Raw genomic sequence first — 15,301 nt, forward strand, 5'->3', positions numbered from 1 at the left:
AGGAAAGTAAGTGATGAGATAAACAGTAATATTTAAATAATGCAGAATTGGCACATGCTATTTATAGGGTAATATATATACTATTATAAGATTATATGTATACTATTTTAAGTAACTTACTGTTTCATTTAGATAGAGATACCCAGGAATTCTTGCTTAGTGTCCTTATTTTTAAGAACCAGAGAACAAATGAGGAAGGCTGTACATGGGCAAGGCATATTTATTTAATTAATGCACAATGAATACTATCTGGTTTGCTAAATGTCATATATATTCTCCTTTAAAATTGTTTTTATTAATTGATGATGATAGATACTGTTAATAGGTGTTGCCTTTCTTTTTTAAATTTGTGATTACCTCACCCGTTTGTTCAACACTGTGTACGTGTTTGTTAGGGGCTGGAGATTCAGTGCTGGGTGTTCTCGTCCCTACTGTCAAGGATCAGCTCCATATGGCCTTTCAGGCAGATGAGAAACTGTAGGCTCATATTAAAGTCACATAGGTCATAAATGGCAGCTAAGACTTAAGTCCATTGTCTGTCTCTGCTTCCTATATTAATTGTATAATATGTTTGAGGAGTAAGGTAAATATCAAGAGATATTTCAGGAGGACAAGAAGAACGGTGATACATTCTTAAAAAGTGAGAAAAAGATGGCCTGTTAGTGATGTACAATTTTTCTGAAGGAGAATGACAATTTTGATTTTGAATTTTGATTTTAAATCAGGATCTTTTCATTTGTGCTACAAACTGAATTTCCTTTGTGGCAAAAAACAAAACAATACAATTTTTCTCTTGTACAGAATTTTGATAATATTCTTTAGAAATCACCACCATATATGTAGAGTTAATTTTAAATTGTTTTTAAAAGTACAATCTGTGCCTTGGTGTGGCTCAGTGGATTGAGTGCCAGTCTCCAAACGGAAAGGTCACTGGTTCAATTCCCAGTCAGGGCACGTGCCTGGGTTATAGGCCTGGCCCCCAGTTGGGGGTGTGCAAGAGGCAACTGATTGATGTCTCTCACATATTGATGTTTCTCTACCTCCCGTCCCCTCTTTCTAAAAATAAATAAAATCTTAAAACAATAAAATCTGAGTTAATAGTTCAGAATTGGAGCAGAAATATAAAATCGGAGGAGCAATGATATCTTAAGAAACACTACTATATATTACAACTCAATAGTCGTTCAAAGGAGAAATTTTTATGACCTCTCCTGTATTTTTTATTCAGTCCTTTATCTTCCATTACATTTAAAGATTAGTTGCTATTTTCTAAAAGTATTTGGAATTGTAGTTTTGGAGATGAAATATTATTTAAAGTATATTTACCTTGTTTCCCTGCGTCATATTTCAGACATTTGGACTTCGATTTTTACTGTTCCTTTTCCATTTTAATTAATTAAATAACTAAATACAATGATTGCCCACTATTTTTTATTAATTGGCACTGGGTTTTCCTACAGAGAACAGTGAGCCATGGTTCTGCCATTGGTAAATTTCAGAAGCTAACACACGGTTACAGCATAGAAGAAAGGAGGTAAGGGTCAGGGGAGCGTAGAGGAGGTAGCATTAAAGTATGTATATACTATATATATTTTTTGGAAAGGCTTACTTTCAAATATTCTTTTATCTTGTTCTCATAAGTTTACTCATGTTTCTTAAGACTACTTAGCCCTGCATTTTTATGTGATTACAGTCATTTTTAGAAAGTGATATAATTGGACTCTTGCTCTTGAAATTTCTTCTAACTCTGAAACTGTGAGTCAACATAGACCTTCTTTTGTTCTGTTTATGTTTAAAACCCCTGTCTCAGAATATGTGAGCTTTTTTTGTGCAACTGAACTCAAAGATGTCAGTTTCTCATCATTTTCTCCAGAAACAGTGCCTATTCATTAATTTTCATAGCTCCAGGCAGGTACCTCCTTGCTCCTCAGGCTATAGATGATCGAATTGGGCATGGGGATGACCGTCCCATAGAACCAGGTAATCAGTTTATCTGAAGTCGTGTCTTCGGTTTTCACCTTCACGTACAAAAAGAGCATTGTCCCATAAGACACAATCAACACTGTTATGTGGTCTGAGCCCGTGGAAGAGGCCTTCTTTTCCCCTCTTCAGCAGAATTGATTCTCAGTGTGGCACAGATCATGAAAATATAGGAAGCAGAAATTAACACTAACAGACCCCGTGAAAATAATACATTACCCCACATTACTACACTCTCATTCAAGAAAATAGCTGTTGCAGGCCAGCTTTATGAAAGTAAATATTTTACAAAAAACTATTAATGTAATAAAGTTTGAGAGACTCTCTACTAGATCAGTGGTTCTCATCCTTGATTGAATATTAAAATCAGCTGGTGCCTAATTATGTTAGAAAAGTTAACTCATAGTTTAAGTAAAATCTGAAAGACACTTCTCCAAGGAGGACATACAGACAGCCAAGAGACAAATGAAAGGATGCTCAGCACCACTAGCCATGAGAGAGATGCAAATTAAAACCACAATGAGGTACCACTTCACACCAGTCAGAATGGCCATCATAACCAAATCAACAAACAACAAGTGCTGGTGAGGCTGTGGAGAAAAGGGAACCCCAGTGCACTGTTGGTGGGAATGCAGACTGGTGCAGCCACTGTGAAAAACTGGAATTTTCTCAGAAAACTAAAAATGGAACTGCCTTTTGACCCAGCAATACCTGTGCTGGGATTATACCCTAAGAATTCTGGAACAGCAATCCAAAAGAACCTATGCACCCCAATGTTCATAGCAGCACAATGCCCATCAGTAAATGAGTAGATCAAAAAAAAAAAACACCAAAAACAAAACTGTGGTACATTTACACAATGGAGTGCTACACAGCAGAAAGAAAGAAGGAGCTTCTACCTTTTGCGACAGCATGGATGGATCTAGCGAGCTTTATGCTAAGTGAAATAAGCCAGGAGGTGAAAGACAAATACCATATGATCTCACCTATAAGTGGAACCTAATCAACAAAACAAGCAAACAAGCAAAATATAACCAAAGACATTGAAATAAAGAACGAACTGACAGTAACCAGAGGGAAGGTGGTGGCGGTAATGCAGGAGACAGGGGGAAGGATCATTAAAGAACATGTATTAAAGGACATATGGGCAAAGCCAAAGGCGGGTAGGATCGAGAGTGGGAGGTGGGGCTGGCTGGGGTGGGGGGAATGGTGGGGGGAAAATGGAGACAACTGTATTTGAACAACAATAAAACAAAAAGACAGAAAAAATAAATTGTTTAAGCAATTTTGTTAGGCCTGGAGATTACACATTGGGTCTGAGTTGAACTGCATGCCCATTAGAGTATTTTCTACATCCTAGGTCATATAGCTTTAAAAAATTATATTTGGTGTGGGGTCTTATTTGGGTTTATAAAATCATCACCCATGTCCTAGCATTAATGAAATAGGTTGACAAAAGTAGCAACTAAAATTTCTCTGCAAAGAAAAGTAAAGGGATAATTTCATTTGCTTGAAACATTGTTCTGATGTGATTTACCATATTTTTTGGGCTATAAGACACACTTTCCCCCACAAATTTGGGAGGAAAATGTGGTTGCATTTTATAGTCTGAATGTAGCTTACCTGGCTTGCTGCAGGGGGTGGGGGCGGGGGCGGTCAAGTGGGGTCACGGGAGGTCGCTGCAGGAAGTCTTATGGTCTGGTGCATATTATAGTCCCCAAAACATGGTAATTGGGTGCTTCACTTACACAATGTTGGATACAGGATTTTGAGGATCCCCCGTGACTTAGGGAGAAGAAAGGAAGACATGGGTAAAGAGCTCTGCTCTTGGGAAGAAAGCCTAGAAGACTGTCTGGGAAGCAGTTACTTGTCATTCAGAAACAATGATGTTAAACACCCAGTTTTAACTTGCTTCCTATTCATTTTGTCATTTTTTCCCCATTACTTTTAGACCTTAGCAAAATCTATTTTGCCTGGATTAGTGGTCTTATGGTGAACAAACTGCATTCATTACTTGGGTGAAGCAGTTCAAGAAAAGGTGAGCACTGCCTGTAGAAGTTTTGGTTTGGCCCAAAAGATTTTTTTCTCCATAAGATGGCTCTAGTAGCGCTTAGTTGTCTTTAACTTCATTTGAAACAGTTTTGTTAGATTGTATTGTGACAGCTGTCACATCGGCATGCATTAAAAAAAACGTACCAAACTTGGTGAATTTTTGTGTAGCCATTTTAATATTGAAGATGGAAGAATATACACAACATTTTTGGTATATTATGCTTTATTATTTCAAGAAAGGTAAAACCAAAACTGAAATGCAAAAAAAGATTTGTGCTGTGACTGATTGAACGTGTCAAACGTAGTTTGCGAAGTTTCCTGCTGGAGATTCTCACTGGACGATGCTCCATGATCAGGTAGACCAGTTGAAGTTGATAGCAATCAAATTGAGACATTAATTGAGAATAATCAATGTTATACCAGGTGGGAGATAGATAACCAGCATACTCAAAATATCCAAATCAATAAAGTTATTGGTGAAAATAAAAACTGTCTTTTATTTTACAGGAAAAAAAAGAAAGAACCTAAATAGACTGTTGGCCAAATAGAATATGACTGAGAGCACTTCCTGGTTGTTCAAATTAGATGGGGGGTTGTTACCAGGCAGGCGCAGGCCTCCTGGAGTGCTCGGCCTCAGGCCATAGTGTGTGGCTTCCTGACTTCGTACAGGAAGGATTTCACAGCACAAGTTCAGGTGATTTTGAGAATACATTTATGAAGGCTGGGGACAGTGAAACAAAGGAAAGACTTAGGGTAGGAGATGGAAAAGGAGAGCGCCTAGGCGAGGCTGCTTTGGCTCCCTAGAAAAGTTATAGGCAAGGAGTGAGCACGGTCGGGCTTCTGTTAGCTCACCTGGAAGTCAGAGGAAAAGCGGGCCCCTTAGAGACAGGATCAGGGGGTAAGCCTGGATCCAGCTGCCACTGCCCACTGCTTCCTTGGCTGCAAGTCTCCTTGAGACCCTTAGAGTTTAAAAGGATATAAAAAGGTCACATCCAACAAGGGACGAGAGCATGCTCTAGAGCGAGCCCACACTGGGTCTTTGTTCTGAGGGCCTTTTATCTTCTTTTTCTGCAGGTTAGAATCTTAGGGGATGGTTTCAGCAGGATATTTGTCAGCTTTCCAGGTGAATTTTTAATATGCTGATGTGTTAAAATGAGTGCATAGGTGGATTTTGGTAATACTGTTTGGTCTGCTATACTGTTTTACTTTGATCTTGGGTCTGTCTGGTTTTTAATGGGGTTTTTGTTATTTGTTCCTGACTTCATCTGTCCTTGGGTTTAGCTGGCACGAATGACATTAATTGGGTCTCTGTTCTCTATGTCCCAGAACAGTATGATCGCTGGTTAGGAAGGAGAGGTATAAACCATTCACTCTCAAGTGTCCTTGGTTAGGGGAGATAAGTTCTTGGGATTCACACAGCTGTCTGTAAGTTGCTCAAACTGTTTGGCCTTGTTTAATTTTCTTGTCTCAGTTTCCCCATTCCACTTGCCCACAAACTTTCTTAGCTTCTTACTATCCTGCCTCATGGTGACTTTATGCCAATGAATCTGGGCGATAGGTCTATCTGTTTAGGTGAATTCTTTGGGGATGCCTACAGTATGGACTGGGACTGAGTTACAAATTAGGTTGTAGAGTTACAGTAAGAAAACTGAATAGCTTGATTCTTTCTATGTTTTCATTATATGGTTTCAAAATTTCTGAATTTATTGTGAATTTCAAAATGCCACTCATTCACATAAGCACATATAAATTCTGAGTTTGAGTCAAATACAATAATTTTACATTATTTTGTAAAATAAAACCCTTTTGTCTTTTCTCACTAATTTAACTAATTCAAGTTAAATATCAATATGTATAAAATTCTTAAAACAATGTCTAGAACCTTATATATTTTTATTCTTATTCTTCTTACTAATAACCAAGACTTAAGGTAGGTAAATGAGGTATTTCTACTGTATTACCGATAAGGTATGGTAAGATGAACAAAATTCTGGACAAACCAATTAGAATACAAACATATTAGAATATGTTTGGGTTGAAGATTGCAACAGTATCTGATAGTAGACTGAGAGTAGGAGAAGATACATCCTCAAGACTTCTGATTGGTTATTTGAAATATAGTAATGGACCCAGTATAATTAAGTCTTTAGGGGATTATTCTTAAATTTTCAAAAGTTTTGAACATCTTTCCCCTGAAGCAATTTAAAGTTGTGGCTTGGAGAATTGCATAAGTCCCTTAGAGCAAGAAATATTTAAATGGCCTTCCTGAGCCTGAAGAAGATTCTTTGGAGCATTTCCTGGGTCTTCAGAATGGGGCAGTATTTCCACCTGGGCTTGAAGAGCTAGTGAAATCTTCCATATTCTCAAATATTCATTTTCCTCTTACTTTGAACTAGCATCACCAAAATACTGTATACTTCCTTTGTAATCAATGATATTTGGTAGTACTGTGTAGGCTTTAAAACAATTTTGAAATAGTACCTTTGCTCTCAGTGTTTTCCAGACAACAAGTCCTGTGACACTGTCTTCTCAGTGGTAACACCTTCAGAAGTTCAACCTCACAGGAAATTCCGTACAAAAGGCTGCAAATAGAAGAGCAAGGCAAAAAATCTTCTGTGTGTTGCAACCTAGGAGGCGAGTCGACCCTCCGTTGAGAGGTAATTGCTGAAAACATACCAGTAACACAAATCCAAGGGATGTCAGGCCCATGGACTGAGTTGAAATAGGGCATATGTTTGGGGATGTAATATATCTTACTAGAGAGTCTACTGAGAATAGGACTAAAACATTTCTGAGAGGATTTTCTTGTATACATTTAGAAAACAGAGAAAAACTGAGCAAATATGACCAAAAAAGTAATTTGAAATACAAAGTAATTTAAATGCCCAAAAAAGATGGATATGTAGGTGTAGAATTTATCTTACAGAAAATAAAGGTTCATTTAGTCAGAAGATAATTCACTGGTCCTTAGTACAAGTGCCTACATGTCTAATGGTGTCATTTCTCACTGGTCCAATGAGGTTGCTATACAATAGGTGGCAGAATTGTACTCTTGGTCCAGAATGTAAAGTAGGCTGGTGTCAACAAAACTTTGATTCTGTAACAACTTACCGCACAGCCCCGATTCAGTGCTATTTGGTTCAGTCAGCAAATGTTTGTTCAGTACTAACAATGAGCAGACGGTCCCTGTCCTGGAGCCTCTCCACTGGGGGTGCTATTTGAAAAACTTTATTACTTGTTTTTGAATATATCTTTTGATTGGTGTAAGAAGGAAATAAAAAAGAACAGTAAGTCTTAGCTAACAGGAAGGAATTGGACTTTCATAGTTATGTTTGCATGAGTATTTTGGGAATTATTTTGAGTGTGTTTAATTCTTTTTGTTGGTGGTGGTGGCAATGTATTTCTATGGTAACTTAGGCATAATATTTGTCACACTTTAACTTTTATTTTATTTTATTTTTAATTTAATTTTTTAAATTCAGTTAGAGTTGTCTGGATTTTCTCCCCAACACTTTAACTTTTAGATGAATGAATTCAAATAGTCTCTCTTTAAAATAATGACAACCTGTGAGTTCCTTGTTTTAAGTGGCATTGGCCTCTGCTATACTGTGGTTGTATAATGTTCTTCATTGCAAAGTGAATAGAGTTTGGTGTAATGTGCATCCATGTCATACCACACGTGATGAGAATTATTAGTAGGTTGGCTGGGTAAGAAGAGACCAGATAGTGGAACAGGTCTGACTATGAAAATTTAAAGGCGCTCTTGTAAGAGCATGAAACTGGGACCAGAAATGTGAAAGACCTTGAAGAAAGAACAAGTCGAGGGAAGATGAAGGAAAGCAAATAGTGCTTACCATTTGCTAGGTGCTTTCCGTGCCTTGTTTTATTTACCATTCCAAGAGCACTTCAATGATGCTATTAAAATTCTCTGTTAAAAGTAAGGATATTGAGACACAGAAGTTATGCAAATTGCCCAAGGTCACAGAGCTAGTTACTGGCCTTGTAAGCAGTGGGGGCATAGATAAGGGATCCTAGCCCTGAGGTCATTGCTGGCCATAGACAGTTTTAATTCATATAGAAACCAGATAGAGTGTGTGTCCTGAACATAACCAGAGGCCTGTCACCATTGATCCAATCCACTGAACAAAGGCTTTCAGTGGGGACTGAATGGAGCAATGTGGGCTGAAGCTATAGCTTTTTGCTGGTGCAGGCCCCCAGGCAGGACAGGGTTGGGAAGAAGCAAAGCTGGGGAAACAGGAGGTGGAGCCCCCTGCAACTGATTCTGTCTGCAGCACAGACTTGCACAACACCCTTATGCTGGGCAGTGCTTGAGCTTTTCCCTGTTAATTGTGAAAGCCATCTCACAGCATGTTTCCCTCCAAACGTGATAGCTGCCTGCTCCTCTCTGTGGTGGGGACTGTGGAGGAGGTAATCGTATTTATTGTATTGTGATACTATTCACATCCCATGACTGCATGCTAGAAGTTTTCTATACTTTACAGAACATTACTGTAGAAAGATTTGCTCAGAAGCATATCTGCATGTCAGTAAAAATCTCAACTTCATTTCAAAAGTTCAGGTTCTTTTTAATACACAAAGTGAGCTTGCTTTGTGAGGCAGTGAAATTGCCTTTCAGTTATCATTTACCAGGGAATTAGGATTTGGGTGGCTAGCTTTACAAAGGTGATCTGGGACTCAGAGTAAAAGAAGCATGTATCTTTAGTGCATAAAAGAATCTGAAAGTATAAAGGGTAGAATTGATTGGAATAAGGACGAAATAGGATGAAAGCAGTATCCTAATAATGACCAAAGGTAGATATAGGCATTTAGAAGCTAGTTGAAATATGTCAAAAAGATTTAGTTCAGACATTCAAGGAAGACATTCAAGTTTCCTGAATAAGGAGAAATGGTCAACATGCTAAGTGCTTATTTGTTTTGTGAATGAGTTAGAGCACTTTCAATGGATTCTGTGTCCTTGAACAAGGATATTGCTGGAAATTAGTGTGTATGTGGGAGGAGAGCAGGTGGGGAGACACTATTTTGAAGAAAAAATTAAAAGGAATTGCCTGAGACTTTATGAATCAAGATCTTTGAATGCAAAAACCTACCCTTTCTGATTCCTGAGTGATGGCAGTAGTTATTTCCCTGAGGATTCACTCAAGGTAAGAAGTGTCAGTGAACTTTTGGAAGATGTCTTTTTGGTCACAGTCTTTCTTTCAGTAAGACATAAGAAGCAACTAATTAGCCCTGGCTGGTGTGGCTCAGTGGCTGAGTGCAGTCTTGTGAGTCAAAGGGTCGCTGGTTTGATCCCTGGTCTAGGGCATAAGCCTGGGTTGCTGGCCAGGTCCCCAGTGGGGGGGGGGGGTGAGAGGCAATCACACATTGATGTTTCTCTCTCTCTCTTTTTCCTTCTCTTCCCCATCTAAAAAATAAATAAATAAAATCTTAAAAAAAAGAAGCAACTGATAAAAATGGCAACTACAGGTGTTTGCACTAGGAGAACCAGAAGCAAGTCAGACTTGTAGACAATACGTGCATGAGATATCCGATAAGTGATTCATAGCCAGAATATGTAAAGAACTCTCAAAACACCAATAAAAAACCAAACAGCCCAATTAAAATGGGCAAAATACACAAATGACACTTTACTGAAGAGAATATAAGAATTAAAAAATTCCCCAAACATTAGTCATTAGGGAAATGCAAATGTAAATTATGAAGAAATATCACAGCATACATATTAGGATGTGTAAAAAATATATATGCTAACAATGCTGAGTGTTGAAATCATACATTCGTGGTTGGAGTGCAGAGGTGACATAGCCACTCTGGCAAACTGCAGTGTCTAATAAACTTAAGTGTGTGTGTCTCTAACATCCCGTATTCGGCTCATGGACATTTACCCCAGAAAATGAAAACTGTTCACACAAAAATCTGGGCATAAATATTTATAGCAGCTCTATTCATAATTCCCAAACTGGAAATGACCCAACTGTCTTTAAACAGGTGAATAGATAAACCATGCATGGGAATACTACTCAGCAATCACAACTTGGATGAATCTCACTGCTTTATGCTAAGAGAAGCCAGACACCAATGGCCCATATATTTCCACTTATATGACATTCTGGAAAAGGTAAAACTGTAGGGATGAAACATTAGTCTTTGATAGAATTTATGAGTGGACGAAAGGGGTGGCTGTAAAGGGATAGCCCAACGGGGTTTGTAGGGTGATGGAAGAGTTCCATGTCCTGATTATGGTGGAAGTTGCATGATCTATACAAGTTTTAAAATTTACAGAACTTTATACCAAAGTAAACAAAATCAATTTTACTGTATGATGATTTAGAAAATAAAAATTAAAAAAATTACTCTATTTTAACAAAAAGGATATTTACATTGTAATAAAAAGACATCATATTATTGGGCTTTCCATGAATTTTACCTGTTTTTTTTGTTTTTGTCTTTGGCAATCAGTCAACAAACACTGCTTGGCTTTATTGCTGACCTTCTCCCATCAGACTGACACATGTCTTTCAGTGTTTTACTGTGCAGGGCGTTACTGTTGAATTTTCCTGGCCTGGGAGCTAGGTTGTCTTTACAAGTTAATTAACCCAATCTCTGATGTAATTCATTCTGTATTGCTTTTATAGTTCATTGATAAAACCCCATAATTATGGAAGACAAGCAAGCTTGAGTTTGAGCCTGGGCTTTGCCACATGTTAATTTTATGACTTCAGGCTAAAATAAACTCTCTTAGGTTAACTTAGACACATTTCTTATCTTTAAAATGATAAGGATTGTGGGGTTTAAGTGAGGTAATATATGAATAAAACCTCATGAAGTTGCTGGTACAGAAAGAGTGATTGATAGAAAGCTTCTCCCTCATACTCCTCTTTCTGTATTGTTTCTTTCTTTACTCCCTTACTGTTTTTTTCCCTCTTCTTCCCTTGCCTTATTTTTTCTCTTCCTTCTTCTCATTGGGTTCATGGCAAACTCTTATATTTATGCATTGATGAACTTGAAGTTACCATATCAAAGAAATTATTATTATTTTTTAATTATTTGAGTATTCACAGGTAAGAGAGGAAAGTAAAATGGAATGGGAAAACCAAACTATTCTGGTGGAATTCTTTTTAAAGGGGCTTTCTGGTTACCCAAGACTTGAGCTACTCTTTTTTGTGCTAATTTTAATAATGTACATGGTCATCCTTCTGGGCAATGGCACCCTCATTTTAATCAGCATCTTGGACTCCCACCTTCACACCCCTATGTACTTCTTCCTGGGGAACCTCTCTTTCTTGGACATCTGCTACACTACCACCTCCATCCCTTCCACACTGGTGAACTTCCTCTCAGAAAGAAAGACCATCTCCTTCTCTGGCTGTACGGTGCAGATGTTCCTTGGCTTGGCCATGGGGACAACAGAGTGTGTGCTCCTGGGCGTGATGGCCTTTGACCGGTATGTGGCCATCTGCAACCCTCTGAGATATCCTGCCATCATGAGCAAGAATTCCTACGTGCCCATGGCAGCTGGGTCCTGGTTTGCCGGGGTTATCAACTCTGCAGTACAAACTACATTTGTGGTACAGTTGGCCTTTTGCAGAAACAATGTCATCAATCATTTCTCCTGTGAAATTCTGGCTGTCATGAAGATGGCCTGTGCTGACATCTCAGACAATGAGTTCATCATGCTTGTGGCCACGACACTGTTCACATTGATGCCCCTGCTCTTGATCGTCATCTCTTACTCATTAATCATTTCCAGTATCCTCAAGATCCACACTTCCGAGGGGAGAAACAAAGCTTTCTCTACTTGCTCAGCCCATCTGACTGTGGTGATAATGTTCTATGGAACCATTCTCTTCATGTACATGAAGCCCAAGTCCAAAGAGACACTCGATTCAGATGACTTGGATGTCACTGACAAACTTATATCCATGTTTTATGGGGTGATGACTCCTATGATGAACCCTTTAATCTACAGTCTCAGAAACAAAGATGTGAAGGAGGCAGTAAAACACCTACTTAGAAGAAAAGTTTTTAACAAGTAAATGGGAAAGGAACATGTGATTTTTATAATCACAGCGAGGAAATGAGGAAATTGAAGAGTCAAACACATAGGTTCTTGCTGTTGTGTCAAGTTTATCTCTCGCTGCTGTGAAGCTCTAAAATATTATATTTTTTGGGGTGCAGTGCACAACGAAAGTAAGTGAACGTCAGTATTTTAGGAGTGGAGACAATGATTGTAGTTTGCTGTTGTTATGATGAGCCTGATTGTGAGGGCAAGGGGAGGGATGGTGGAATATGGAGAGAAATTTCCAGACGAAAAGTTACATTAGTATTAAAACCTTAAAATTTTTTGATACAATTATTTCCAAAATCAATTTTACATTTCCTTTACAACAAAGAATGAAATCTGGTTTCAGATTTTTAAAACTCAGTTAAAATTATGAATTTCCAAAACCGTACTTAATGAAATAATTTAATTTATTTGAGATCTATTCAATTATGTAATGATGATTATCTTCTAAGTAACTGTATACCATTAAACTTTTTGGTTCTAAAATACTACTATAACTTTTTGTTCATCTCTAACTATGAGGCATTAAATTATTGTTTTCTGCTTTTAGTATATCTGTGGTATTCTTTTTTCCAAAGATATTCTGATACATGGGATCTAACTTCTTTGAGCTTGGAACCAAACAACTGATCTTTAAAGCTGTTTGAAAATTAAGTATAAATAACTTCTGTGTCAAATATTCACTGATAAAAGCAGAGCTACATCTTTTCCTCTGTCCCATTGGCTCTTTATCCATTAAGCATGTTGCTGATCCATGAGGAATTTGATACTAATATACCTTTTTATTAGCTCCACCTTGTTATTAGATCTCCCTTTTACATGGTTTTTACTCTTTACTTTTATAAGATTTATATTTCTTTCCTCTGTTATGATAACCTTCTTCTTAAAAAGTTTATCATTTTGTTTCCTCTTGACTGAATTTCACATTTAAAATTTTTATGTTAGATTTTACTGCTTATTTTAATATTACATCTTTCTTTTTCTCTGTCTGCTATCGAGTTAGCCTCAAATTTTTTATTTTAAATTTTATGTCGTTTAGCTTATATTTCTTTTAGAATTTTAGAAAACTTAGCTATTAAGTTACTTGGTTTTATTCTTTTATTTCTATTTGGTTGCTTTAGCTTTTTAATGCTAATTGAAATCCCACATTATATAATTGTTAATATTTTAACTTAGATTTTAAAATATTCTTGGTTTTATATTTTGTCTTTTAAATTCTTAAAAAATCTTGTTTTTATTTACTTTTTTGCCAACCCTAGAAATTGTCAATACTTTAATAATAAGATGATATAGGTATCAAGAGCACTTTCAGCTTAAATTAGACATCTATTACCCCTTACAGTTCAGAAATGAAGCAGCAGGGAGCATTGCATAGAACACCACACACACCACGAAGTGGAGAGTTTAATGACTCTTTCATTTCATTGTGATCCTATTCTACCACTGCATCCTTGAATAGTCTTTTACCTCTGTTAATTATTTTCTGACAATGTCCCCCAAGAAATTTAAGTGAACCACAAAAAAGACCTAACTGACTTCATGGAATTGTATCCTTTCTTAAACTATATGAGGGATAAAATGTTTTAAGATATAGTTTCTCCGATACATAAAGCTGTTAGATTTGGATAAACTGAGCCAAAATTTGTCTCAAGCCAGAAGCTGTCAGCGTACCCAAGGAGGTCATGAGAAATTTAACAAAACATAGTGGAGATTTTGTATACAAGTTCACAGGTTGCTTTAAATTTTTTTTTTAATTTATTGAGGTGACATTGGTTAATAAAATTACATAGGTTTCAAAAGTACAGTTCTATTATACATCATCTGTGTATTGTATTGTGTGTTCCCCACCCAAAGTCAAGTCTCCTTCTGTCACCATTCCCCCCTTTATCCTCTTCTGCCTCCCTCACCCCCCTTTCCTCCGATGATCACCATACTGTTGTCTGTGTCTATGAGATGTATTTTTCTTTTTTTCTTAATCCTTTCATGTTTTTCAGTCAGTCCTCCAACACACTTCCTCTCTGACAGCTGTCTGTCTATTCTCTCGCTGAGTCTGTTTCTATTCTTTTTAGTTTATTTTGTTTATTTATTCTCTATATAAGCAAAATCATATGATATTTGTCTTTCACTGACTGTCTTATTTCACTTAGCGTAATACCTTCTAGGTCCATCCAGGCTGTCACAAAAAGTAAGATTTTCTTCTTTTTTATGGCCGAGCAGTATTCCATTATGTAATTATATCATAGCTTTTATTTATCCACTGCTCTATTTATGGGCCCTTGGGCTGCTTCTGAATCTTGCCTATTGTAAATAACTCTACAATGATATATGGGTACATGTATTCTTTCAAATTAGTGTTTTGGGTTTCTTCAGGTATATTCCCAGAAATGGAATTGCTGGGTAATAAGGCAGCTCCATTTGTAATTTTTTTGAGGAAACTCCATACTGTTTTCTACAGTGGCTGCTCCAATTTGCATTGGAGCAAATTGGAGCAAAAGTGCACAAAGGTTCCCTTTCTCCACATCCTTGTGAACTCTTGTTTGTTGACTTATTGATGAAGCCATTCTGATAGGTGTGAGGTGGCATCTCATTGTGGCCTTAATTTGCATTTCTCTGATGATCAGTGATGTTGAGCATCTTTTCATGTGTCTGTTGACCATCTCTGTATGTCCTCTTTGGAGAAGTGTCTATGCAGGTCCTTTACCCTTTTTTAAATTGGATTGTTTGGTTTGTTTTTGGTGTTGAGCTGTACAAGGTCTTTATAAATTTTGATATTAACTCCCTATCAGATGTATCATTGGCAGATATATTCTCCCATTTATTAGGTTCACTTTTCATTTTGTTGATGGTTTCCTTTGCTGTGTAAAAATTTCTAGTTTGATGCAGTCACTCCTATGTGTAGCCAATCATCTCTTGTCTCAGACCACTATAAAGGTTTTATTGCTAGCCACTTCTGCCTGTTCTTCATTGTCATCAATGTTGATGCAGCTCTTTCTGCAGTTTGTTTCATCCCATGCATAGGTATACCTTCCCTTTATTTCTTGAACTACAGTGAGCTCTGGGCTTTTCTATTTACTAACTGAACGAGGATTTGAGAAGGTATAAGGGCATGATAATGCTGAAAAGGAAAAAAGAAAACCCTAATTAGACATCAGATGTCACTGTTCCTAAGCTCCAACATAAGCTTTC

The 15,301-nt window shown here is 37.3% G+C and overlaps 1 protein-coding gene across 1 annotated transcript; it reads left to right on the forward strand.

Moving 5' to 3' along the window:
• The first annotated feature begins 11,113 nt into the window (after positions 1-11,113).
• LOC112304510 (olfactory receptor 13C9) lies at positions 11,114-12,093 on the forward strand. Its single transcript, XM_024560134.3, has one exon. It carries the CDS (start codon positions 11,130-11,132, stop codon positions 12,084-12,086), a length of 957 nt encoding a protein of 318 aa, XP_024415902.3. The 5' UTR covers positions 11,114-11,129; the 3' UTR covers positions 12,087-12,093.
• The last annotated feature ends 3,208 nt before the right edge of the window (positions 12,094-15,301 follow it).

This window comes from Desmodus rotundus, chromosome 1 (assembly GCF_022682495.2).
Source record: "Desmodus rotundus isolate HL8 chromosome 1, HLdesRot8A.1, whole genome shotgun sequence".
Taxonomy (NCBI): domain Eukaryota; kingdom Metazoa; phylum Chordata; class Mammalia; order Chiroptera; family Phyllostomidae; genus Desmodus; species Desmodus rotundus.

Excerpts from the sequence above, each read along its gene's own strand:
- LOC112304510 (XM_024560134.3), top strand. The coding sequence starts at position 11,130 with ATGGAATGGGAAAACCAAACTATTCTGGTGGAATTCTTTTTAAAGGGG.